We start from the raw sequence: 25,783 nt of genomic DNA, 5'->3' as shown, positions 1-25,783 counted from the left end.
AAGATTTATTTATTTGACAGATAGAGATTACAAGTAGGCAGAGAGGCAGGCAGAGAGAGAGAGAGAGAGAGACGGAAGCAGGCTCCCAGCTAAGCAGAGAGCCCGATGCGGGGCTCGATCCCAGGACCCTGGGATCATGACCTGAGCTGAAGGCAGAGGCTTTACCCCGCTGAGCCATCCAGGCACCCCACATCATTTTTTTTTTTTAAGATTTTATTTATTCATTTGACAGACAGAGATCACAAGTAGGCAGAGAGGCAGGCAGAGAGAGAGGAAGGGAAGCAGTTTCCCTGCTGAGCAGAGAGCCTGATGTGGGGCTCGATCTCAGGACCCTGAGATCATGACTTGAGCCAAAGGCAGAGGCTTTAACCCACTGAGCCACCCAGGCGCCCCGGAAGACATCTTTTATTTTATTATTGTTTTTAAAAAGGTTTTATTTATTTATTTGACAGACAGAGATCATAAGCAGGCAGAGGCAGGCAGAGAGAGGGGGAAGCAGGCTCCCCGTGGAGCAGAGAGTCCAATGCAGGGCTCAATCCCAGGACCCCGAGATCATGACCTGAGCCAAAGGCAGAGGCCTCAACCCACTGAGCCACCCAGGTGCCCCGGAAGACATCTTTTAATCTAGAGATACTTTCAATATAAATTGAAGGGAACACACACAACTGAAAATACTTCCAAGGAGAGGTCCCAGGACGATGTGGTTAAATTCTATGAAGGAGGCAAAAAGCAAATGCTTTAGAGATTGAAGGGTGAGCTCTCTTCCAGCTGGGATTAGGGTAGGGTTAGGTTTCAGGAAGGGGGGTCTGGGGTCTGGAAGGTTGAATAGGATTTTGATAGGTGGAGGAGAAGGACGTGGGAGGGGATATGCACGGCCAGGAAACTGTTCACATTGACTGGAGCACAGAGGAGATGTGATAGAAGGTGAGTCTGTGAGGAAGAGTGAAGTAGAACTGTGGGAAAGGAATGCCAAGCCAGGGAGCTTAGCTTTCGTTTGGTAGATATTGAAGTATGTTATGTCAGCTTTTCTTAATAGGCAGCTAGCCAGTGAGCATTGTGTATCAGGGGAGAGAATATGATTTGTTGAGTGTGGTATGGGAGGTGAGAGGTGATTAGGATCCGACTTAGGCTGTTGCTAGTGATAATAGGAGGATAGGGACAAAAACCAAGGAGTGTGTTGTAGGTAGAAGCAATAGTACTTATTTACCAAGTGGATGTGGGGGCAGAAAAGGGAGTTACTGCTCATTGTCACCCGTTCCCTTTATATTTTGAAAACGCTAAAGCTAGAGGAGAGTTGCAAAGAACAGTAAAACCAATACTCATACGCCAGAGGGAGGAGCACATTTGAGACATATGATCTCAAGAGACTTAGGGTATGAGAGCCACTTAGAAACACCTTTTTAGATTATTGAAGATGCTGTCGCCTGTCATAAATATCCTCCATTTCAGGAGAAGGGGACACAATCCCTCCAGCTACTCAACCCACAGAGAAAAATCCTGTCCATACCATCATCACCATGTTTTTCCAGAATCCTAGCACTTACCACACCTTCTCTGCCACCATTTTGGTCCAGGGTGCCATTATCCCTCATCTGGATCATGGCAGTGGCTTCCTGGCTGGTTGTCCTGCCTCTGCTTTTGCCTCCCTACTTATATACTATATACTTATTATTATATACTATATACTTATTACTATATACTCTCTACTTATATACTTATTATAGCCGGCAACGTGATCCTGTTAAAATGTCAGGTCTTGGTCTTCCTTTGGTCACAAGCCTCCTAAGGCTTCCTGTCTCACCTCATAAAAGCACACCTCTTACAATAGCCTATCGGGTCCTATGTTCTCTGATTCCTTTCTATGTCTCTGACCTCATTTCTCACTACTTTTTCCCATGCTCATTGCGTTCTAGTCATACTTGACTCTTTGAAGACCCCGGTCCTTTGCACTTGCTGTTTCTTCCATGTGTAATGCTCTTTCCCAGAAACCCTTATCTCCTTCGAGTCTTTGCTTCAGTGTCATTTTCTTAGTCCTCCTTTGACCGTAGGGTGTAAAATTACAACCCTTCTGCCCACTCCCTCCCTCTGGCTCTCTATTCTTGCTTTTGTCTCTGTACCACTTGTATCCTCTAGTAGTATGTGATTATGAGGGTTTACTACTCGGCTCCCTTACTGTAATGAAAGACCTTAGAGGGCAGAGTTTTTGCCTGTTTGCCCCCTGCTGTATCTCGGCACCTTGAACTGTACGTGGCATGTTGTTGGTGCTCAGTAAGATAAATGTGAACGACTCAAGTGTCACAGGACTGGTAAAGAGAAGGACTCGAGAGTTGTAGGAGAAGGATCACCTCCAGCTTAATGGAGAGAGTGGTATTGAACAGGGCCTGAGAGCTGTAGGATTTACATTCTTGAAGATGTCGGGCCAGCTGTCAGTTCTCCGGCAGTGGGCCACATAAAAAGCTCATCCTCTAGGATACTAAGCCTTCACATGTTGGGAGAGAACAAATAGCATGGCCCAACAGAAAGGAGAGGAGGCTTTGTATAGGGGAGGAGAGGGGAATGAAGCTGGAAAGACGGGCCAGGCCAGGGAGATGTAGAAGAAACCCTGAGTTTAATATTTGCCCAAACCAACCACAGAAGGCACGTCTCCTGCTTCATGAAGTATTCCAAATCCAAGTCCAAATGGAGGCATTCCAAGGCTATTGATCTTTCCATTTTTTAAAAAAAGATTTAATTTAAAATTAAATACCATTAAAAGTTCAGCTGCTCAGTTGCACTGGCCACATTTCAAGTGGTCAGTAGCCACATGTGGCCACTGGCTACTGTATTGGACAGTGCAGATGTGGAACAGCTGTATAACCACAGAAAGTTCTGTCGGGACCGTGCACAGTGAGTGACTTGAATTCATAGTACCAGTTCATTATGGTATCTTGCTAAAAAGAATTGGCCTGCCTAGCTAGTATTTAGACTTGATCGGTGTCTTTATCTTTCTTTTTAAGTTACCTAACTTTTTAGACCGAGCTGGTGTTCTCCAACTGTTTGCAGATTGTGTGACATGTAAGAGAAACAGTAAAACACATGTACAAGCGCTTGTAAAAACATTAAGCCAGTAATCAGTCACACTGCTAGAATGGTTATTGCGTAAAAGACAAGAAGTAACACGTGTTGGTGAGGATGTAAACTGGTGACCTACCAAGAGAACTACATATCTGTCAGTTCCACTTCTGAGTATTTATCTGCAGGCAATGAAAGCACTGTCTCGGAAAGCTACCTGCACCCCTACGTTCACTGCAGCATTAGGTACAGTAGCCAAGACGTGGAAGCAGCCTAAGTGTCCATCAGTGGACGAGTGGATAAAGCAGATGTGCTGGGCCAACAAAAAATATATGAATATACACAGTGGAATATTGTACAGCTGCAAAAAGAAGGAAATCCTGCCATTTTCGACAACACGGATGAACCTCGAGGGCATTACCCTAAGTGAAATAAATCAAACAGAGACAAATACTGTGTGATCTCAATTATGTGTGGAATCCAAAACAAAAAAACAAAAAAACCCAACTCAGACACAGAAAACAGACTTGTGCTTGCCAGACATGGGAGGTGGGAGTGGGGGAATTGGATGAATGGGGTTAAAAGGTAGAAACTTCCAGTTATAAGATAAACAAGTCCTGGGATGTAATGTACAACCTGGCAATTGTACTTGGTAATGCTGTATTGTGTGTTTGAAAGTTACTGAGAGAGGGGATCTTAAAAATTCTTATCAGAAGGAAAAATTATTAAAAACACAGTATCTAAACTGAACATACAGAGGATGAGGGCATATTTGGAGGTGGAAAACAAGTGTGAATAGGTTCTGTGATAAGATATTACAGATGATTATTAAATTCTTAAAATGACCATTGACTAATAAATTCAGGGCTGTTTGTGTGTTACGCTTTCACTGCTGATGGAAATGTGGCACCCCGTCCTTTCATAAAGATCCCTCTTAGCAGAGGGCCTCCTTTCTCTAATTTCATTGCAAAACAACCTCTCCAGCTTTAGTAAGCCGTATTTCAGTTAAGGGGAGAAATCTGTTAAATAGATATTTTTCTCTCCTGTCTCCCTTGAATGCAGGGGTACAGGATTTGTTTTTGTATATTCTCTTAGAGTTGAAATCAACTTGGGAATATTTCTCTGTACCCCATGGTTCATATTTTAAATAACTTTTCCTCCTCCCACCTCTTCCTTTATCAAATCTTACCCATTTGCAGTATTTCTAAAAGATGCATATGAGGTCCGAGTTTGTGTTCATGAATGAGCATTGGAATGTAGAGAGAGATGCTCTGGTGGGGAAGGTGTTGGTCCCTGATACATGAAGGTAGTCTTCTCTGTACCTCAGGGATGATCATGTGGCCAGAGTGCTATGTGGGCAGAACCTCTGGGGTGAGGTTCTCCTCTTTAATTTATCTGTTCAGACCCTGCCCCACCCCACATGTAGCTCCCAGCCTCTCCCTTCTAAAGTTCTGAGATGACTCCACTTCCCTCAAACTCTGCTTCCCTTTCTGCTAATCCCAGTATGTCTGTCTGGTTATCTACTTTATAAACCCAAATTTTAGTTTCCCCACCACTTTCTCCAAATCTGCTCAACTTGTATCCATCTTTTCCCTATATTGCAAGGCCATTTTTCATACATTTTTTTAAACCAAATACTTCTGGTATACTCTGATCATCCTGTTCCCCACCAGGAATTTTTCTTGTTATATTTTACTTTTTTAATATTTTATGTCAGATGGTGAGAACTGGACTGAGGATCAGTTAATTATAAAAGCAGAAAACTCTCAAAATAGGGCTATGACTACACAAAGGAGATGAACATGAACAAAACAAACATGAGGGGCTCTGTGAATATGGACAAAACTTTCATAACATCACAAACTCTATCCAACAGCCACGAATTCTTAATTGAAGAGAAATCCCAAATGTGTAATATTTGTAGAAAATTATTCAGGTGGAACTCATACCTTATTCAGCATGAAAGGATCCACACATAAGAGAAACCTTATGAGTGTCATGAATGTGGAAAAGCTTTTGGCCATATTTCGAACTTTATTCAGCATTGAAGAACACATACTGAAGAGAAACCCTATGAATATAGTGGCTGTGGGAAAACCTGGTGCAGCTCACACCTTATCCAGCTTCAGACAATTCATACAGGAGAGCTGCCTTATATGTGTGATGATCGTGGGAAAACTTTTGCTCGGAGCTCAAGTCTTGTTCAACACCAGAGAATCCACACGAGGGAGAAAACCTATGTGTGTAGCCCGTGTGGGAAGGCCTTCAGCCAGAGCTCAAGTCTAAAAGAACACCAGCGAGTTCACACCAAAGGGAGACCATATGAGTGCAACGAATGTGGGAAAACTTAGAGTTGTAACTCACACCTCATTGAACACCAGAGAGTCCACACAGTGGAGACTCCTTATGATTGCAGCGAGTGTGGGAAATCTTTCAGTAGGAGTTCACTTCTTACTAAACACCACAGGATCCACACTGGAAAGAGAACTTATGCATGTTGTGAATGTGAGAAGGCCTTCAGTTGGCACTCTTACTTAGCACCAGAAATCTCATGGTGGAGCAAAATCTTCTGAATACAAAGAATGTGGGAAAACCTTCAAGTACAGTTCATACCTTTCCAAATCATCTAGGAATCCACACAAGAGAGCAACTGAATGAAATGAAGTGGGTAGAGCCCTTGATTGAATGTTAGAGCTTGCAACTGGGGAGAAAGCCTTTGGGTTTCATGAGGGTGGGCGGCCTTCTGTGCTGGCTCAGCTCTTATTAAAACCTGAAAATACAGGGGCGCCTGGGTGGCTCAGTGGATTAAGCCGCTGCCTTCGGCTCAGGTCATGATCTCAGGGTCCTGGGATCAAGCCTCGCAAGGGGCTCTCCGCTCCGCAGGGAGCCTGCTTCCTCCTCTCTCTCTTCCTGCCTCTCTGCCTACTTGTGATCTCTCTCTGTGTCAAATAAATAAATAAAATCTTAAAAAAAAAAAACAACCTGAAAATACAGGGGCACTTGGGTGGCTCAGTGGGTTAAGCCTCTGCCTTCGGCTCAGGTCATGATCCCAGGGTCCTGGGATCGAGCCCCACATCGGGCTTTCTGCTCAGCGGGGAGCCTGCTTCCCTTCCTCTCTCTCTCTCTCTGCCTGCCTCTCTGCCTGCCTCTCTGCCTACTTGTGATCCGTGTCTGTCAAATAAATAAATAAAATCTTTAAAAAAATAAAACCTGAAAATACAGATGGTAGACAAATCTCATGGGTGTGTTCAATGCACAAAAACCTTTAGATGGAGTTTCTGCCTTACTCAGCATCAGCAGATTCACTTTGGAGGAGCGTGTGTCAGAGAGGGCTGTGAAAGGAACATAGTGCAGCACAACGAAGGTGGTGGCTAAGCAGAACCTTCAATTAACACTATGATTTGGTGTCAAGGATCTGCATCAGAGGGAGATTCTGTGGTTTGGTGTCCAAATCTTCATAGCCTTCTGAAAATGGAATGAGTTAGGTCCATCCCAGGGAAGAAAGAATCCGGGAATTCTAGATTTGGACTTGTAGGTCAAGAAAGCAGCCAGGTGACCTTTGAACCCAGTAACTCTCCTATCTCATCTCTTCCATTTGTTGTAACTATCAATGGAAGTGACTCTTGGATCTTGTACCAGCATTTCACTCCTCAGCGTTCTGCAGACTACTCTGCAGACTCTCTTTTTGCTTTATAGGACATAAATGCACTTAATAAACAGGCAAATTTTCTAGACCAAACAATCTCTCAGGATGACACGTTATGGGCTTTGTTATGTGTCAACTTGGGCTGAACTGCATTTGCTAGAATTCCCTTTTCTGTATTTTTTTCTGGTTCTTGTGGGCTAGAGGGAGATTCTAAGGAGACCAGGAGTGCAGAAGAAAAGTAGCAGTTATTATCTTTGTGGCTCACCCACGTTGTTGCTAATCTGCTGACTCAGCTCCCTAGGGCCTGCCACTTGCCTACCTTCCCCTGGATCCTGCTCTGCCTTTGCTGGGCTCTGTGTGTGTGTGTGTGTGTGTGTGTGTGTGTGTCCTCATGGTTTTACTTCTCTGATCAAATCCTAGTCATACATGTGCTTACTGTTCTTGAACAAGTACACATTGATTTTCAGTTTAGATAGAGAGGAATGGTTAATTTCTGGCTGTTTTTGAAAAAATAATTTTTATGACTTCCTTTGAGAAAAAGCCACGGTTCAAACTCCTTCATAACAAAATTTAAATCATAACCTGAGGCAGAGCTTCACTATTGTATAATTGTCCAGGAAAAGGCTGAATAGCAAAGCAGTTGAATGGTGATACATAATAGATATAACTTTTTTAAAAAAATATTTTATTTATTTATTTGACAGAGATCATAAGTAGGCAGAGAGGCAGGCAGAGAGAGAGAGAGAGAGAAAAACAGAGACAAGGAAGCAGGCTCCCTGCCGAGCAGAGAGCCCGACGCGGGACTCGATCCCAGGACCCTGAGATCATCACTGGAGCCGAAGGCAGAGCCTCAGCCCACTGAGACACCTAGGTGCCCCATATAACTTTTTTTTTTTTAAAGATTTTGTGTATTTATTTGACAGATCACAAGCAGGCAGAGAGGCAGGCAGAGAGAGGAAGGAAAGCAGGCTCCCCGCTGCGCAGAGATGCGGGGCTTGATCCCAGGACCTGGGATCGTGACCTGAGCCGAAGGCAGAGGCTTTAACCCACTGAGCCACCCAGGCGCCCCTTTTTCTTTTTCTTTTTTTAAAGTAGGCTCCATGTTGGGCATGGGGCATAACAGGGGGTGGGGTGGGGTGGGGTAAGGGCAGTCAAACTCACGACCCTGAGATCAAGACCTGAGTTGAGATCAAGAGTTGGATGCTTAACTGACTGAGCCACACAGGCACCCCAAGTAAATGCTTATTTTTGGTTACAAAATAATCAGATTATTTTTTCTCCAGTTAGTTTGGATTAATGATTATCTAAAATATAAATGAAAAGTATACTTACAATGTGGACTCTTAAAATAGAAAATTGCCGGTCTCATAGCTCCCAAGTCTGGTCTGGTGCTGTGCACACAGCAGGTACTGAGTGCATGGCTCTGGAATGAACCTGTTTACCAGACACCACAGTCTTCTTTATCTCAGATCTCCTGTCTGCACTCCTCTGCTTTTCTCCCTCTGTAATCGATAGGTGGTTATCAGCACTCACTGAAGGTGACCTTGCTCTAAGGACTGCCTTGCATCTGGATGTCCTGAGTATGGACTTGCCCTCTGTGAGGTCGGGTCTGAGCTCAAGTGCCCACTTACTGCACTCGACTCATGACCCTCCTTGAGTCCCTCCCCATTCCCTTCACCACAGAAAGGGCCCTTTCCTTCTGTGGGGTCTTGAGCTGCATCAGGGTTGAGGCAGAGCTTGATGAGTTGGGGTTGAAGGCTGGGCGGGATTCTGATTGGTGGAGAATAACAGAGAGGGGCACCCCAGGATAAGGCAAGTGCGTGGGGTCAAATGCCAGGCTTCAAGGGCAGAGGTGTCTGTGGAGACCAGGAAAGGGGAGAAAAGAGTTTGTCTAGCAGCATCAAAGGCACTGAGGTTGGTGTGTGTGTGTGTGTGTGGTCGGGGCGATGCCTGGCTCGCTCAGTCAGTAGAGCATGTGACTTGATCTTGGAGTTGTAAGTTCAAGCCCCATGTGTTGGGTATAGAGATTACTTAAATAAAATGTTAAAACAACAACAACAACAAAAAAAAACCCACTAAAGTGGGGGCTCTGATTCTTTGGGCACAACCACTACAAGTGGCCAGGCAACTGACCAAGCTCTTAGGCCTCAGGTAAACACAAGGGCAACCACTCAGCCCAGTTGTTGGTCAAGCCTTTCTCTGTCTTAGTACTGAACATTCCACACCAAGAAATGTTTGGTCCTGGGCAAACTGGGATGACTGGTCACCTGACACCATAGTAACCGCACCTCCCTTGTCCCTCATAGCTCCTAGCTGCAGCAGGACCCAGTAGAGCAGGAATTCTTAACTTAGGTTGCATACTGGAATCACCTGGGTAGCTTCCAGAAGACTATAGTCTTGGTTCCAGTCTCAGAGATTTTATGGTGTGGTGTTTGGCCTGGATATTGGGATTTTGCAAGTTCCCAGGTAATTCTAATGTGCACCTAAGGTTGAGAACCCATGCGATAGAGGATATTAATGCTTTACAGGTGCTGAGAGAAAGACACAAAAAGACCATATAGGATCTGTGGCTTAGTCACTAAGGGCTGGTAAGAGGATGGGGCTGGGAGTGTGGAGTGCATCAGGAGCCCCATGTGAAAGTGGAGAGAGGGTGTCCCAGGAGGAAGGAGCTGTGGGAGGGGGCTCTGGCCTTGGATTTGGAGCCAGCTATTGAGGGGATTCCCTGAGGGCAGTAAGCTGGGTGTGGAGGGGAGGGGGCAGGGACCTGCTCAATTCCCAGTTCTGTTACCTGGTAAAACTAAGTCAAGCAGAGAGAGTCAAGTATCATATGGTTTCACTTATTTGTGGAGCATAACAAATAACATGGAGGACATAGGGAGATGGAGAGGAGAAGGAAGTTGAAGGAAATTGGAGGGGGAGGTGAACCATGAGAGACTATGGACTCTGAAAAAGAATCTGAGGGTTTTGAAAGAGGGGTGGTGGGAGGTTGGGGGAGCCAGGTGGTGGGTATTAAGGAGGGCATGTATTGCATGGAGCACTGGGTGTGGTGCAAAAACAATGAATTCTGTTATGCTGAAAAGAAAAAAAAAAAACAAAACAAAAAAAACCCACTACAGTTTGGGTGACTTGGGTTTTCCCTTTGGAGCTCTGGCCAAAGGAAGCACAGAGCCTAGGGGAAGTCAGAGCCCCAGCTCAGGGGGGCTGAAAAACCCCGTTTTCAGCAGGCACTCACTCCTCCGTTGCCCGTCCTCTACCCTGGAGCTGGGAAAATATGAAAGTATTTCTAGAGGAGGCTATAACCTAAACCTATGCACACATTCTAGAATTTCCAGTCTAGTGTGGGCTGGCCTGGTAAGCCCTAGCTGTGCTGTGTATATAGCCTTGGGACCCCTGGGTGAGAGGCATTTCCTGTGCTCTGGTTAAAGAGGTAGGAGTCTTTGGGCAAAGGGAAGATAGAAGGAGGAAGAGGAATTTGGGTACTAGCATCCAAACATGACTGCTTTCATCTCACCTGTCATGGCTCTTAGGATGAAATTCTACAACACCCTTCACACCCCAGCTCTGCCCATTGATTTCTTCAGTCCTCTTGGGGGTACTCCTTTCAGTCGTTTTAAAATTCGTTGGGCCCTTGAACACAGTATTTTTCAAATGTAGGTCAAAGCAACTAATGGGTCATAAGGTTAATTTATCATAGTGAGTTGCAATCAGCACTGAGGGTAAAAGTAAAAAGTAGGCAGGGCTGGAGCAGGATAGACAATATTTGCATGCATTGAGTGTCGCAAAGGTAAGTGGAGCTTTCCCGTGTGCATGTGCACACGTGTGTACCCTGTATAGTAGTTCTTGCTGTAGAGCCAGTGAAAACCTTTGCACAATGCTGTCCCCTTTACGGGATAAGATTCCGTCTAAATCCTGCCTCCTTGCAGGTCTTCCCTTGAACCGTATTTGCCTCTGCAATCCCTGTAGCTCTGTTCCTTTGTGCACTGATCACATTTGAGAAAAAAAAAAAAAAAAGGTATTCAGTTACTTGTCTCTGTGCTAGATTGCAAGCTCCATGAGGGCGAGGACTATGCAGCGAACATGAACATCGTATCTGTCATTGGAGAAAGCACTGAGATACCATGTAGCTGAATGATAAACCCAAGTTTAGCATCCAGCTATGTATATGTTTTTTTTTTAAGATTTTATTTATTTATTTGACAGACAGATCACAAGTAAGCAGAGAGAGGGGAAGCAGGCTCCCTGCTGAGCAGAGAGCCTGATTCTTGGGGGTGGGGTGGGGGGTGGGGACTGGATTTCAGGACTCTGGGATCATGACCTGAGCCAAAGGCAGAGGCTTTAACCCACTGAGCCACCCAGGTGCCCTGCTGTGTATATGTTCTTAAACAATAATTTTATCTGAGAGATTTCAATATACCAAAAAGCTGGAAAAAAGTATAAATGAACACCCTATATATCACTCAGATTAATAATTATTATTGTTTTCCGGTACCTGCTTTCTATCCATATACTTTTTTTCTGAATTACTTGAAAGTGAGCATGGATATAACCTTCACTCCTAAGTACAATGTCATGCTTCTCCTAAGAGGAAGGCAGTTCTGCATCATCGCGACACTAGTAACATACCTAAGAAAAAGAATTTAATTCCCTAATACCGTCTGAAGTGCAGTCCATATTCAGACTTTCTCCAGTTGCCCCAAGAATGTGTTTTACAGCTCTTTTATTTTGAATCAGGGGGAAAAAAAAAAATCAAGGGTCCTGAGGTGTCGGAGCCTTCTTCGGGGCACTTGCTATTAGGCCCTTTCAGCCCGGCAGGAGGAGTTATTATTATCATTCCTGTTTCAGGAATGAGAAAGCTGACACCCAGGAAGGAGAAGTAACTTACCCAAGGTCCCCCTCCTGGTGATGGCAGAGCTGGAATTCGAATTCAGATCTGCCCAGCTCCGGATCGCTTCCAACCCCTCCAGCGCGCCCACCGCCAACAGCTGCGGAGGCCAGGGCCCGCCGAGCGGAGAGCCAGGTCAGTGGCGGGCGGGTGCGGTCACAGGGCCCGTGAGCCCCTGCCCCCCTCCGCAGGGCCCCACGGGCTCCGTGGGCTCTGTCCGCAGACCGTGCAACCTCTCGCTCCGGGCCTCCAGGCCCAACGGAAACTGCGGACTGGGGGTCCAAGGCGCGGGTGAGGGGCCCTCCTGGAGGGAAGCCTGCCCCGGAGACCGGGAGACCCTGACGGTTCCCAAGGAGGGAAGGGAGGCCGCGGGGGAGGGAGGGTCAGGGTGTCTCCCCGGTTAAGGGGTTGTGAAGAGGGCCTCCAACCCCCCACCTCCAGGCTGTACAGAACCCTACATGCTGTTGGGACCCACTGTAGGATGGGGGCGGATCGTCAGGTCTGGGTCCATTTTGGGGTCTGGCTTTGGGGCCAGAGAAGGGCCAAGGAAGCTCGTCGGCAGGAAGGATCTTCTGACCAAACCGGGGTCAGTTTGCTGCCCAGGTTGCCCCGAATCACTGGCGGGAAAGGGGTACCCGCACTGTCCTGACCAGATGTACTTTCTTTCGTCCATCGCTTTCATTCCCAGTACAGTTCCCTGCTGACCCCGGGGCTGCGCGGGGCCTCCGGAGGGAACAGGGCTGCATCCAGGCTGCTGCAGGGTGGCTCAGGGACTCTCCCCGAGGGAACCCCGATTGAGGGAGCCGGGGAGCGGCTCCCCGCTGGTCCAAGGTCCCCGAGCCGCAGCTCTTTTACTTTCCTGGGTCCTTTTAAAATAATAATTAAGACAGCGTGATAGTTGCTGACAGTTGTTTTTGTTTTGTTTGGAATGCCTCTTTTTTTTTTTTTTTAATTTTATTTATTTATTTGAGAGAGAATGTGTCGACAAGCAGGGCGAGCGGCAGAAGGAGAGGAAGAAGCAGGCTCCCTGTTGAGCAAGGAGCCGGGAGGCAGGACTCCATCCCAGGACCCTGGGATCACGACCTGAGCCGGTGACTGAGGCTTAACCCACTGAGTCACCCAAGTGTTGCTGTTTTGAATGCTTTTGGCAAAATTAAAAGTTTTAGCAATTCTGTAACCCACCCCACACCCCATTCACAATCTCTTTCTCACTCATGCAAATGAGCTTATCTTGTAGGAAGAATTCACTGGTTCCTGATTTGAAAGTCACCAAGCTGAACTCTGGGCCTGAGCCCTGAAGCGGGAGGGAGGGGCAGCCGTGTGGGATTCTGGTCCTTGCCCCTGCGCTGACCGGTGGTGGTGGGTCTTTCTCTCCTGCTCTCCATTTCAACAGTACAAAGGGGTCCCTGTATACAAACAGGGACCCCCTGAAAACAAACAGATTTCCCTGTTGTATTAACATGTCTAGGGTCCTTTAAGTCTAGCCGATATCAGTGCATCCCCCAAGTTGTATGTCCATGGGGTGCAGTGGTCCAGTCCCTGGGCTAAGGGCTGTTGGCAAGGTCCTCCTCACTGGAGAGCTGCCAGGTGTGGGGGGGGGAGCAGATAAGAGGTGGCATGCTGGGGTACATTGGCCCTGAAGTCACCCAGGCGGGGGGAGGAAGGCTTTGTACCCAGTGACCTGTTTTTTGTGTCTTTCTCCCCTCTAGTTACCAAGAGCCTGCGAGTTCCTGTCTTTTTCATCCCTGAATCGCTGCTGCTGGCCTAAGCTGGGCATGGGGCGTCCGGTAAGTGTGGACGGAATGACAGGTAGTGGCCGGTGGCTGGGAGGGCTGGGTGCCGTGGATGGGGCCAAGCTGAGCTTTGTGGGAGAGGCAGAGGGCCCCCCTGCCCCACCCTGGGGAGGCTGGAGCTGCTTGGGAGGGAGACCTGTAGGCGTGGGGCAGGAAGAGTAGGGGCTTGGGGACTTCCTGGGAGGAAGGCGGAGGAGATGGAGGTGTCGCGTGGTGATGGAGCATGACCAAAACAGGGAAAACACGAAGGCCTGTTTTAGGGAAGTTGAGGTTGCGGGGGATCAGGCGGGGGTGCAGACCATCTGCTGACAGTGTCTAGTGGACTCCGCCCCACCTGGAGCAGGGGCGTGAGGATGGCTCGGACCAGAGAGCTGTAGAGCTGGGACTGATCTGGGGACTGCCTGACTCCATCATTTTAGAGCAAGGAAACTGAGGCCCAGCAGTGAGGTGACTGAGCGGTGTGGCCTGGGGGGTGGAGGGAAGATCTAAGGGGAGCTTTGGACAGAGCGAAGGATTATTCAGGTGGGAAAAAGAGAAGCTAGTGACAGGAAAGAGGGGAAAGCGCAGGAGGCTGTTTCCAAACCAGACTGACAGCACTCAGAGTAGTGTAGCTGTTCACGTGTTTATAAACAGCAGATTTTGGGGGGGGCGGTGCATGAGCGCACCCCCCACTCTGTGGGTCCCACAGCCTCAGAGACACTCCCTGCCCCAGCTGCAGGGGCGGGGTTCTGCCTCTGGACCCTGGAGAGGCCCCAGTGCCTGGGGGGATTGCACAGGGTGTGGACCAGAGAGAACAGCCCACTCACTCTCGAGGGCCCTGTCTTCTGCACTTCAGACCCCGGCCTAATGACCACCTCCATCGTTATCCTGAAATCCCCAAAGCCATTGGCTGTTAGCTGCCTGCGGAGCACAGGGCAGGGGGTCTTTGCAGGCGGGGTGATTCTTGACAGAATCGAGTGGTGAGAACTTCAGGGTTGGCGGGGCTTTGGGACTGGCCTAGTCCAACATCATTTATTGAGGTGGAAATTGGGGCTCAGAGAAGGGACCCTACTTGCCCAAGATCCCCCAGTGACTCAGTGGCAGAAAACGTTTCGTGCATATTTTAGGTCTGCTGAAGCGGTCTGTAAGGTCGTCAAGTTTATCCGGACCAAGAAATCAACATTTCCCGAGCCTCACTTAGTGTGCTAACATTTCTGCAGGCGTCATCTCCTTCCCCTGTTCCGCATGAGAAGCGCTCACTTTTCCCTTGAACAGGTGATGCTGACTTTAGAGAACAAGGACATGAAGGGATTCACGTGGGCCATAGCCCCAGCCTTGACCTCCCTGGGCTACCTGCTCATACTGCTGGTCTCCATCTTTCCCTTCTGGGTACGGCTGGTAAACGGGGAGTCCCACGAGGTGTTTTTCAGTGGCCTGTTTGAGAACTGCTTCCATATCAAGTGCTGGAAGCCTCGACCCTTATCAGGTAAGGAGGGATGGAGGCAGGGACAGGACAGGGGGAGATGGGGCCAGCATGGGGACTTGGGTGACAAGAGGACCAGAAGGAGTCAGAGAGGACAGAATTTAGTAAGCGCATAAGGACATTTTCTGAGCCTCTGCTCTCTAGAGGGAAGTACGTGGCTAGCAAAAAGTTAATAGTATCAAGTCGACCACCAGGGTCAGGAGCAAATGTGTCAGCAAGGAAGTTGATTTCTGGGGTGGGAGTGGCTTCACCTAGGATGGAGGGGCAGGTGTCCTGCCCTACTCTGTGAGGCTCCGCCACCTCCCAAGGCAGCTACTAGCTCCCCGACAAGGGACCCTTTTGGGTGGGCACAGCTCCCAGCTGGGGAAAGCCTTGTTAGTAGGACCCAGGCTGGATTTCAGCCCCCGCTCGTCCCCTGTGCTGAACACCCGTCCGACTGCAGGTGGCAACCCGGCAGATAAGGTGCTCAGGCCCGAGTACCACATTCTCAAGGGAAAGCAGGTGGATATGAGCCCAATGGACCATGGGTGCACTTGAGGCTGTGTTTTACAAGGGACTTAGGGAGGTCAGGAGGATGTCTGTCTTGGAAAAGGGGTGAGCCTCTTTGGGGAAGAGTCCTTAGGGACTCTCTCCTGGTGACAGAATCGGAGAAGCCTCTTTGGGGAAGACAGGCCACGCTGTGTGTGCTGTTCGATCTGGGGCTCCTCAGCCTCAGTGCTGCTGAAACTTGGCTGGATACTCTGTTGTGGGGGCACTCCTCTTCCATGCGGGACAGTTAACGGCGCCCTTACCCCCTCCGACACAATTGATGCCCTCAGTTGCGACAACTAAAATTATCTCTTAGCATCGCCAGATATCCCCGGGGTGTGTGTGTAAAACCACCCCCAATTGAGAACCATTGGCTTAACTCCAGAGTAGATTCTAGAACATTTGGGTCTTTAGCAACACCTTTGTCTTTTTGTCCCCTAGCTGTCCATCTCTCCGTGCTTAGGAGGGCGTACAGACGTGTTTTTAATGTGCGTCTGAGTCACGCCAATAGTTGGGGATCATCGAGACCCTGGTCCTGCCATTTTGGATCTGTTTCATTACTTCTGTTAACTGGGACAAATAAATAAGCATTCACCCCTCCCCCCCAGAGTTCAGACCATCTTAACCGCATAAGTTCTGATTTTCCACCAGGGGCTTATTTCAGTGTGACCCATACTGATACAATTCTTCACATTTCCACACGCAGCTTTTATAATTTTTATTGTTTATTGAAAAGACCATTTGTCCGTCTAGTTTTTTTTTTCCCCCCATACACTTCCATGTCATGGGGAACAAAATGTTGGAACCAGAGCATTCTCGGAGGCAAAGTGGCGGGGTTGGAGCCATGGTCCCAGGCCGCGTCGTGGGACTGAGGGTGGCGAGCTCCGGGGGCCTCCTCTGTAGGCTCTGCGGGGCTCTGTCCCCGGTCACGGGTCAGGGTTTCCAGCTGCAGCCCAGCTTCCCTCCCTTGCAGTGTACATCATTCTCGGCCGCGTTTTCCTGCTGTCTGCGGTTGTCCTGTCTTTCCTCACCACCTTCATCCTGGTGTCCTTTGCATCTCAGCTGTTTCCCAGGACCCGGAAGCACAATCTGGTGTCAGCCTTCATCAGCTTCCTCACAGGTGTGGAAGAGGCAGGCAGGCCTTGTCCTCAGGCAAGCCTCGGCCTTGGGAAGGGGTTGGGGTGGGGTGGGGGGACCCAAAAGCAGGGAGATGGTTGGTTTCTGTGATGTCAGGAGAGAGGGAATTTTTAGGGCCCCTCTCACCTGCTGCCTTCTCTGAGGCAGCCTGCCCCCCAGGATGACAGTCACTCTCCCCGGGGGGCTGCTCGGCCCCCTGCACTTGAGCTAGGACAGCCCTCACTGCGTTGGCTTGGGGTCATCGGTCTGGGGTTCTTTTTTGCCATCATCTCTATCCCAGCCACTGTCATAGAATCTGGCGCAGAATGAAAGTGTGGAAGTGAAATATATAATATGAGTGAAATATAAGTGTTTCTTGGATGAGTGGATGGAAGACACCATCTCTGCCCTTTGGAACCTTTTGACTTTAAGAGGCTGGCCAAGGCCCTGCCCCGGGAGGCTCCCATCACATGGAGAAGGTGGAACGCTCACAGTGGGAGAATCAGGTTGAGTTGCACCCAAGACATCGCACCCAGGGGGTCCCAACTGGAGTCAGCCAACAGCATGGGCACAGAGGGGACCCGGGAAAGGGATTTCTGGTTATGGGGCCCCTGGGAGCTGAGGCACATGGGCTCTGAAATGAGTTGGGATGGAGGCATGTGGGGTAGAGGTTACGGGCTCCGACAGGGCACAGGTGTGGGCTGGAGAAAACAGGCTCTGCACTGGAGCACCACCGGTGTGGACCACGTGCCTCTGTCGGATTAAGAGCAAAGGCGGGGACCATGGGAGGAGAGCAAGAGTGCCTCCCTGTGACCCTGCAGGGGTCTGTGCCTTCCTGGCCTTGTTGCTGCATGCCCTGGAGATCCAGAATCTGAGGATGAAGCCCAGCCCCCCCCAGTTCTCCGTGCAGTGGCCTTACTACGTCCTTGGCTTTGCCATCGTTCTGTTCATAGTGGCCGGTGAGTGTCCTGGGGCTGGTGCCCCTCTCCCTGCCCTCTGTCTGGATTCAGGAGCCGTGGACGCTCTAGAGCGGTGCTGTCCGAAACTCTAGTCACTTAACTACTTGTGGCTATTTAATTAATTAAAATGAAATTTGTAGAAGTTCAGTTCCTCACCCATGGTAACCACACTTCAGGTGTTTGGTAACATTATAATGTACTAGTAGCTGCCATATTGAATGGGGCAGATGCGGAAATTTCCATCAGTGCAGAAAGTTCTACAGAACAGCACTGCTCCGGAGCCTCAGTCCTCTCTCTCACCCTTGTCCTCCTTGACTTTAGAACCAGCCTCCAGATTTCACATTCTATCTTATTCTGTTCCTGACTCCTACAGGTTTCTGTGCCTGTCTCTATCTCTGTCTTGGAATCTGTGATCTTACTCACCTCACCAACACCTTACTGTCTTATCTTTTTTAACTTATTTTTTTTAAAGATTTTATTTATTTATTTGACAGAGAGAGACCACAAGCAGGCAGAGAGGCAGGCAGAGAGAGAGAGAGAGAGAAGAGGAAGCAGGCTCCCTGCTGAGCAGAGAGCCCGATGTGGGACTCGATCCCAGGACTCTGAGATCATGACCTGAGCCGAAGGCAGAGGCTATAACCTGCTGAGCCACCCTGGCGCCCCCATTTTTAACATCTTAAGTACTTAATTGTATAAACTAAGCTTGTCTATAGAAGGAATATGGTATTTCTCTGTGGGAGAATTTTAAGCTCATGGTTCAGTTTCTTTTAATTACTATAGGACCGTTCAGCTATTTGATTTCTTCTTGAGTTAGTTTTGGTAATTTACATATTTCTATAGGTTTATACATTTTGTCTAAATTTTGAAATTTATTGACATAAAGTTACTTGAAATGTTTTCTTTTTTAACTTTATTTTGTGCTGCATCTGTAGTTATATGCTTCATTTTTCATACTTAATTTTTTCTTTTCTCATTGCCAGGTTTGTGTCAGATTTACCACATTTTTAGTCTTTCCAAAGGACCAGCATTTAGTTTTCTTGAACCTTCATATTTTATGTTTGTTTTCTTTTTTTAAAATTTTAGAATTTTATTTTTAATTTAATTAATTAATTTATTTAAAGATTTTATTTATTTATTTGACAGACAGAGATCACAAGTAGACAGAGAGACAGGCAGAATGAGAGGAGGAAGCAGGCTCCCCACCGAGCAGAGAGCCTGATGCGGGGCTCGATCCCAGGATCCCGGGATCATGACCTGAGCCGAAGGCAGAGACTTTAACCCACTGAGCCACACAGGCGCCCCTTATGTTTGTTTTCTATTTTATTAATTTTTGCTTCTTATTTTGAACCTCCCTCCATGCTGCTTTTTTGCATTTATTCTGCTATTCCTTTTCCAGCTTCTTAAGTCAGGATCTAAACTCATTGCTTATTTCTTCTCTTCTTTTTTAAGATTTTGTTTATTTGAGAGAGAGACAGAGCATGAGAGGGGTGAAGTGCAGGGGGAGAAGCAGACTCCCCCCTGAGCAGGGAGCCCAATGCAGGGTTCTATCCTGGGACTCCAGGATCATGACCTGAGCCCAAGGCAGACACTTAACTGACTGAGCCACCCACGTGTCCCTACTTCTTCTTTTCTAAGTAGGCAATTAAAGCTTTAATTCCCCTGTAAGAATTGCTTCATTTGCAGCTCCCATTTTCATATGAGGTATTTTATGTTATTATTCTATTTCAAATATTTTCTAGCTCCCCTTATGATTTTTTTGATCCATAGATTATTTTAGAGTGTACTTTTAAATTTCCAAGCATGTAACTTTTTATTATATTTTCGTGTTAATGATTTTAACTTAATTTCAATGTGATGAGGGATCATGGTCTATATAATCCTAAAGCGTTCTGATTTATTGAGATTTCTTGTAGCCTAGTTGGAGGTCCATTTTTTTAAAAAAGATTTTATTTATTTATTTGACAGAGAGCGATCACAAGTAGGCAGAGAGGCAGGCAGAGAGAGGGGGAAGCAGACTCCCCACCTAGCAGGGAGCCGGATGTGGGCCTTGACCCCAGGACCCCTGGATCACAACCTGAGCCAAAGGCAGAAGCTTTTAACCCACAGAGCCACGCAGGCGCCCCTGGAGGTCCATTTTGATGTTTGATGTTGAACACAACTTTTCACTTATAAACATTAGATCAAGCTTATTTATTATATTATTCTAATCTTGATTTGGAATTGTTCTGGTTTAAGCTGGTCACAGAAGGAGAAATACTGCATGATTGTGCAATATGAGATGACCGAAATAGTCAAGGTCATAGAGGCAGAGTAGGATGGTAGTTGCCAGCAGCTAGCAGGGCAAAATGAGATGTTGTTCAATGAATATAATGTCTCAGTTATTCAAGATAAGTAAGTTCTAAAGATGTGCTGCACAACATAATACCTATAGTTAACAATACTGTACCTGTACCGTGCACTTAAGGATTCATTAAGTAGGTAGATCTCATTTGAAGTATTCTTACCACAATAAAAAAAATCAAAACAAAAGCTGAAAATAATGAATTCGTTTTTCAAAAAATGGAAATGATAAGGATACCCAAGTATATATATATTTTTTTAATTAATTTATTTTCAGCATAACGGTACTCATTGTTTTTGCACCACACCCAATGCTCCATGCAGTATGTGCCCTCCCTATTACCCTCCACCTGGTTCCCCACCCTCCCACCCCCCCACCCTTTCAAAACCCTCAGGTTGTTTTTCAGAGTCCATAGTCTCTCATGGTTCACCTCCCCTTCCAATTTCCCTCAACTCCCTTCTCCTCTCCATCTCCCCATGTCCTCCATGTTCTTTGTTATGCTCCACAAATAAGTGAGACCATATGATACTCGACTCTCTCTGCTTGACTTATTTCGCTCAGCATAATCTCTTCCAGTCCCGTCCATGTGCTACAAAAGTTGGGTATTCATCCTTTCTGATGGAGGCATAATACTCCATCGTGTATATGGACCACGTCTTCCTTATCCGTTCATCCGTTGAAGGACATCTTGGTTCTTTCCACAGTTTGGCGACCGTGTCCATTGCTGCAATAAACATTGGGGTACAGATGGCTCTTCTTTTCACTACATCTGTATCTTTGGGGTAAATACCCAGTAGTGCAATTGCAGGGTCATAGGGAAGCTCTATTTTTAATTTCCAAGTATATTTTTTAAATGGAGAAAATTACATTAATTTTAAAAGGCTGAAAAAAAAAGTACAATAGAGCCTACTTCCTATAGGCAGTTCTCAGTTTCATTCACTTATATGCCCTGAGTTTTTTTTTTTGTTTTTAGATTTTTATTTATTTATTTATTAGACAGACAAAGATCACAAGTAGGCAGGGAGGCAGACAGAGAGAGAGGGGGAAGCAGGCTCCCTGCTAAGCAGAGAGCGCGATTCGGGGCTCGATCCCTGGGCTCTGGGATCATGACCTGAGCTGAAGGCAGAGGCTTTAACCCACTGAGCCACCCAGGTGCCCCAAGATGCCCTGTTTTCCTTTCTCATTGCTTCCAACTTAATGTGATAAGAACCATTCCTGACAATTCAGATGCCAGCTTCAGAGGGGCAGAGCTTACACATAGATGGAAACTTTTCTTTTGATTTTTTTCCCTGTAAAACTCCTCTAAATGGTCTTTGTAAGTGGCTTAATGACAGCCTAACAATTGACCTTGCTTGACCACACAACGCACAGACGTGGCTGGCATCTCTCAGGTCAAGAAACACAATCGAAGCCATGTGGAAAGGCCCACAAAGACACGGTCTGCTACAAAAGCATACCTTTCCAGAAATCCAGTTATTAATAAAGTTAACTCACATTTTATTTATTTTATTTTTTAAGAGTTTATTTATTTATTTGACAGAGAGAGAGATCACAAGTACGCAGAGAGGCAGGCAGAGGGAGAGGGAAGCAGGCTTCCTGCTGAGCAGAGAGCCCAATGTGGGGCTCGATCCTGGAACTCTGGGATCATGACCTGAGCCGAAGGCAGAGGCTTTAACCCACTGAGCTACCCAGGCGCCCCTTAACTCACATTTTAATCGCATCATACTTGTTTCAAGGCTAAAGCCCTGAAAACATGTGATTTCAAGTTTACCAGTAAAAGAGACAAATATATGTATAGTGAAACTGTATTCACAAATTTTTATAAGCCTAGATTCATGCTCACAGGGAAGTGGAAAAACCACATCAAGGGAGGGGTGGCAGCAGAGAAATTCACAGGTACACAGATTTCAGTTCAACACAAAGAAAGAAAGTCTAGGAACTATAACTATAGAACAGGCTTTTCAAAACACAATGAAATGGAAATACTAGCACAAGTATGGGAAAATATAGGAATGTTCTCTGCAGCATTATCTAAGGAAGAGAAATAGATAAACTTATGTTACGTTCGTGTAATGAAGTACTATGTAGCTATTAAAAAGTATAGCAAATCTTTATGTATTGATGTGGAGGGCCCTTCATGCTCTATTAACTGAGGGGGAGAATAAGTTGGGAAAATTGTGTATAAAATGATTTTAAAGGCAAAAAAAAGTTGTTCTGTTTTACTGGTGAATTGAACTTTTAATCATTATGCATGCTGTGATCCTTTTTATTTCTAGTAATCCCATTTGTGAAAGTCTGTTTTATCTGGTATTACTCTAGCTAGTAATAGTGCTCTAGTATTTGCCTGTTATAGATCCTTCTAATCTTTTACTTATATGTAATCATATAGCTTGTGATTGTATCTTTTTCATCTAGTTTTATCATCTTTGTCTTTTTTAAAAAAACATTTTATTTACTTATTTGACAGAGACAGAGACAGTGAAAGAGGGAATACAAGCAGGGGGGAGTGGGAGAGGGAGAAGCAGGCTTCCTGCTGACCAGGGAGTCTGATGTGGGGCTCGATCCCAGGACCCTGGGATCATGACCTGAGCCGAAGGCAGACCCTTAACAGCTGAGCCACCCAGGTGCCCCTAATCTTTGTCTTTTAACTGGAGCATTTATTACTGATTTATATTTATTGTGACTACTGATATATTTGTATTTTTTCCTACCATCTTACTTTTTGCTTTCAGTTTTTTCTGCTCCCCACCTCTCTTGCCTTGCTTTGAATTGATTGACTTTGATCGATACAGTTCTCATTAAATATTTCCTCCCTCTTTAGTTTGGAAGTCATGTAGTCTATCTTGTAGTAGCGACTCTTGTCATTTTAACATGCTTACTAAACATGCTACTAAACACTAAACATGCTTACTAAACAAAGTTGAAATTTCACCAACATATTTATTCTCTTTATAAATAATACAAGGTAATGTCTTCCCAATTTATATGCTGTTTCGTATGTTTTAGTTTCTTCTGTTTCCTTTTTAATTCTATACATTTGATGTTATTGTTATTTTATGCATTTGATATTTATTTGTTTAAATTTACCCACATATTTACCAATTTAGTTGCTCATCAACCCTTCTCAGACCTTCTGTCCTTCTGCCTGAAATACATACTTTATAATGGGTTTTAGTGAGGGTCAATTAGAGATACACTCTCATATTTTGTTTGTATGAAATTATCTTCCTTTCATTTTTAAAAATTTTTTAAAAAGATTTTATTTATTTATTTATTTATTTGACAGAAAGAGAGAGAGAGAGAGAGAGATCACAAGGCAGAAAGGCAGGCAGAGAGAGAAGGGGAAGCAGGCTCCCCGCCGAGCAGAGAGCCCAATGTGGGAGTCGATCATGGGATCATGACCTTAGCTAAAGGCAGAGGCTTTAACCCACTGAGCCACCCAGGCGCCCCCTTCCTTTCATTTTTGTTTATTAAAATTAGTTTTGCTGAACTTATATTTTGAAGTTGACAGTATCCCTAAGCATCCAAGATATTATTCTATTATTTTTTCTTATTTGACCACTTCCATTGTTGTTGACTCTAAAAATATCATTCTTTTTGAAGCAATCTTAGTTTTCTCTCAGACTTTCTTTGGTACCTTACAGGGTGTGGATATTTGTGTCATGACTTGTGGTGTGAACTGAGTCTGAGGAGTGAGGTCTTTCAAAATTTCTCAACCATCTTAATCTCTCTCTCTCTCTCTCTTTTTTTTTTTTAATCTCTGTGTGCTTTCCTCTCTCTTTTCTTTTCTTTGCAGAACGCCAGGAAGACATCTGTTAGACTTTGTCACTCTATTCTATGTCTCTCTCTCTGTCTTTTCATGCTTTCCATCTCTTTGTCTTTCTGGGCTGCCTTCTGAATAACTCATGTAGATCTTCAATTTCATCCATTCACTTTCCAGCTGTGTCTGGTTGGCTGCTTTACCCGTTCATTACATTTTTATTTCACTCAATCTGTGAATCTTTTTATAACTGGAATTATATTTTCCCTTAATTTGTGTTAGTTTTATGCTGTTTTTCCTTATTTATACTTTTAATCTATTCTCTACATTTTTTATTATTCATGTTAAGCATACTTTGCATTCTGTGTCTTTTATTTTTTAAAGATTTTACTTATTTATTTGACAGACAGAGATCACAAGTAGGCAGAGAGAGAGGGAAGCGGGCTCCCTGCTGAGCAGGGAGCCTGATGCAGGGCTTGATCCCAGGACCCGAGATCATGACCTGAGTTGAAGGCAGAGGCTTAACCCACTGAGCCACCCAGGCACCCCGATTCTGTGTCTTTTAAGTTTAACAACTGAATGATATGCAGGTCTGTGTCCGGAGGCTGCTATTTCTACTGGCTCTTGTTTCTGGTGCCTTGTTTCTTGGTATGTTTGTGAATTCATTTTCCTTGGAAGTTTTTTTTTTTTTTTTTTTCCCAGTAGAAACTAATTGAGGCCTGTATTTAAAGTGGTTTTTTTCAAAAAGGGATTTGCATTTGCTCCTGTTTGATGCTCGGATGTACAGCTAGCCAAGGATCACAACAGGTATTGTGAATTTGGTTGCAGACCCACAGAACAGCTAGCCTCTGTTTATGAATTCTCAGTCAATACAGGTAACTTTGAAGTTCTAGCTCCATATGGCAGAGCCTTGTTAGACTGGTCATCTTGAGCAGGCCCTGGGCTTTTCCTCTCACTTTGTGTCCCAAATGTCCAAAAGAATGGAAACTCAGGGTCACCTGGGTTGAGTGTATGTCCCTACGGTGAAGGCTGATTGTATGCTTGCTTAAACTCTCTAGGTTTCTGTTTTCACTAGAGTTTTGTTCCTAAGAATGCCTTACCCTGATGCCAGTTTGATGCTGTATTTACCAATAGGTTTCTGAAGAAATATCTTCTGTCGAGTTTTTGGGTTTTTTTCAGTGGGAGAGTATGTAGTCTGCTATCACACATATCAGAACATCGAAGTTGTCCTTTCCCTTAGCCTTAACCTTAACACAGCATATATTATTCACTCAAGCTATCTCCATTTGTGACATCAGCTCTCTTTTTCCTTTCTTTTACTTCGCTGGGAGTCTTGAGCGGGGCATCAAGAGGCCTGGGTTTTGTGTCTGACCTTCCTCTCCTAAACCTTGTTTTCTTACCTATTAATAGTTAGCCGGTTGCTAAGACGCCCTCCAGCACTGGCTCTGGTTCTGTGAGTTTATCCATCTGTTCGTCTGCCTTGTCTTGTGATGCATTCTGTTTTCCATCTGTCTCTGTGATACTCTCTATTGGAGGGGAGAATTAGGGAGGTTAGATGCAGGTCAGAGGGGGTCACATTCGAGGAGGGCGTTCCTGACCTCAATCCCTAACCTGACCCAAACTTTCGCTGTTACCCAGGTGCCATCTGCCTCTTCCAGGAAACAGCCTGCCTTAGCTGCCATTGGTTGCCCAATTCCCGGAGTATCGAGGAGACCCAGGGCATCCCCAACCTGGAGAATCTGGAGAGTTTGGGAGGAGACCTGAGCTCCATACAAAAGGAGACATTGCTGAAGGAAGAAACGGTTATCTAGTCCAAGAGAGCGTCCTCCAGGCGTCCTCAGCTGTATGAGCCTGCGGAGGCCTAAGGGGCAGCTGGTCTCCGCCGCTTCCAAGGAGCTTCGTGACTCAGATCAGTGGTCCCCTTCCCTGTACTCACAACTGTTCTGTCTTGCTTGTATTTGCAGTTTATTAAAAGTTTTTTGAATTAGTCTGTGTTTCCTGAGTGTTTTGTCTTTTTTTTTTTTTTTAAGATTTTATTGATTTATTTGAGAGAGAGCGAGAGCACAAACGGGGGTAGTGGCAGAAGGAGAGGGAGAAGGAGACACCCCACTGAGCACAGAGCCAGATGTCGGGCTCTGTCCCAAGATCCTGGGATCATGACCTGAACCTAAGGCAGGTGCTTAATCGATGAGCCACCCAGGCGCCCCAAAACTCAAAATTTTGATGGGCCTTTGTGTCGGCTAAG

At 46.0% G+C, this 25,783-nt stretch overlaps 1 protein-coding gene across 10 annotated transcripts in view; it reads left to right on the top strand.

Annotated features, from left to right (window-relative positions):
- TMEM225B (transmembrane protein 225B) overlaps positions 1–25,525 on the top strand; it is a 30,786-nt gene extending 5,261 nt beyond the window's left edge. For 4 of the 10 annotated variants that reach the window (XM_045993363.1, XM_045993367.1, XM_045993365.1 and 1 more), the window contains 8 exons: positions 11,540–11,714; positions 13,289–13,366; positions 14,627–14,837; positions 16,336–16,482; positions 16,913–16,984; positions 17,300–17,437; positions 24,287–24,345; positions 25,177–25,525. In XM_045993363.1, coding sequence (XP_045849319.1) covers positions 13,355–13,366; positions 14,627–14,837; positions 16,336–16,482; positions 16,913–16,984; positions 17,300–17,437; positions 24,287–24,345; positions 25,177–25,302 — 765 coding nt within the window. In that variant the 5' untranslated portion in view covers positions 11,540–11,714; positions 13,289–13,354 and the 3' untranslated portion in view covers positions 25,303–25,525. Of the gene's footprint in view, positions 1–11,539; positions 11,715–13,288; positions 13,367–14,626; positions 14,838–16,335; positions 16,483–16,910; positions 16,985–17,299; positions 17,438–24,286; positions 24,346–25,176 lie in introns of all 10 variants that reach the window. The other 6 variants (XM_045993372.1, XM_045993368.1, XM_045993370.1 and 3 more) reach the window with 6 other exon arrangements.
- Positions 25,526–25,783: the final 258 nt, after the last annotated feature.

This window comes from Meles meles, chromosome 21 (genome assembly GCF_922984935.1).
Source record: "Meles meles chromosome 21, mMelMel3.1 paternal haplotype, whole genome shotgun sequence".
Lineage (NCBI taxonomy): Eukaryota > Metazoa > Chordata > Mammalia > Carnivora > Mustelidae > Meles > Meles meles.
Note: the sequence above shows the minus strand (reverse complement) of the source record. Positions and strands in the feature narration are given on the sequence as shown.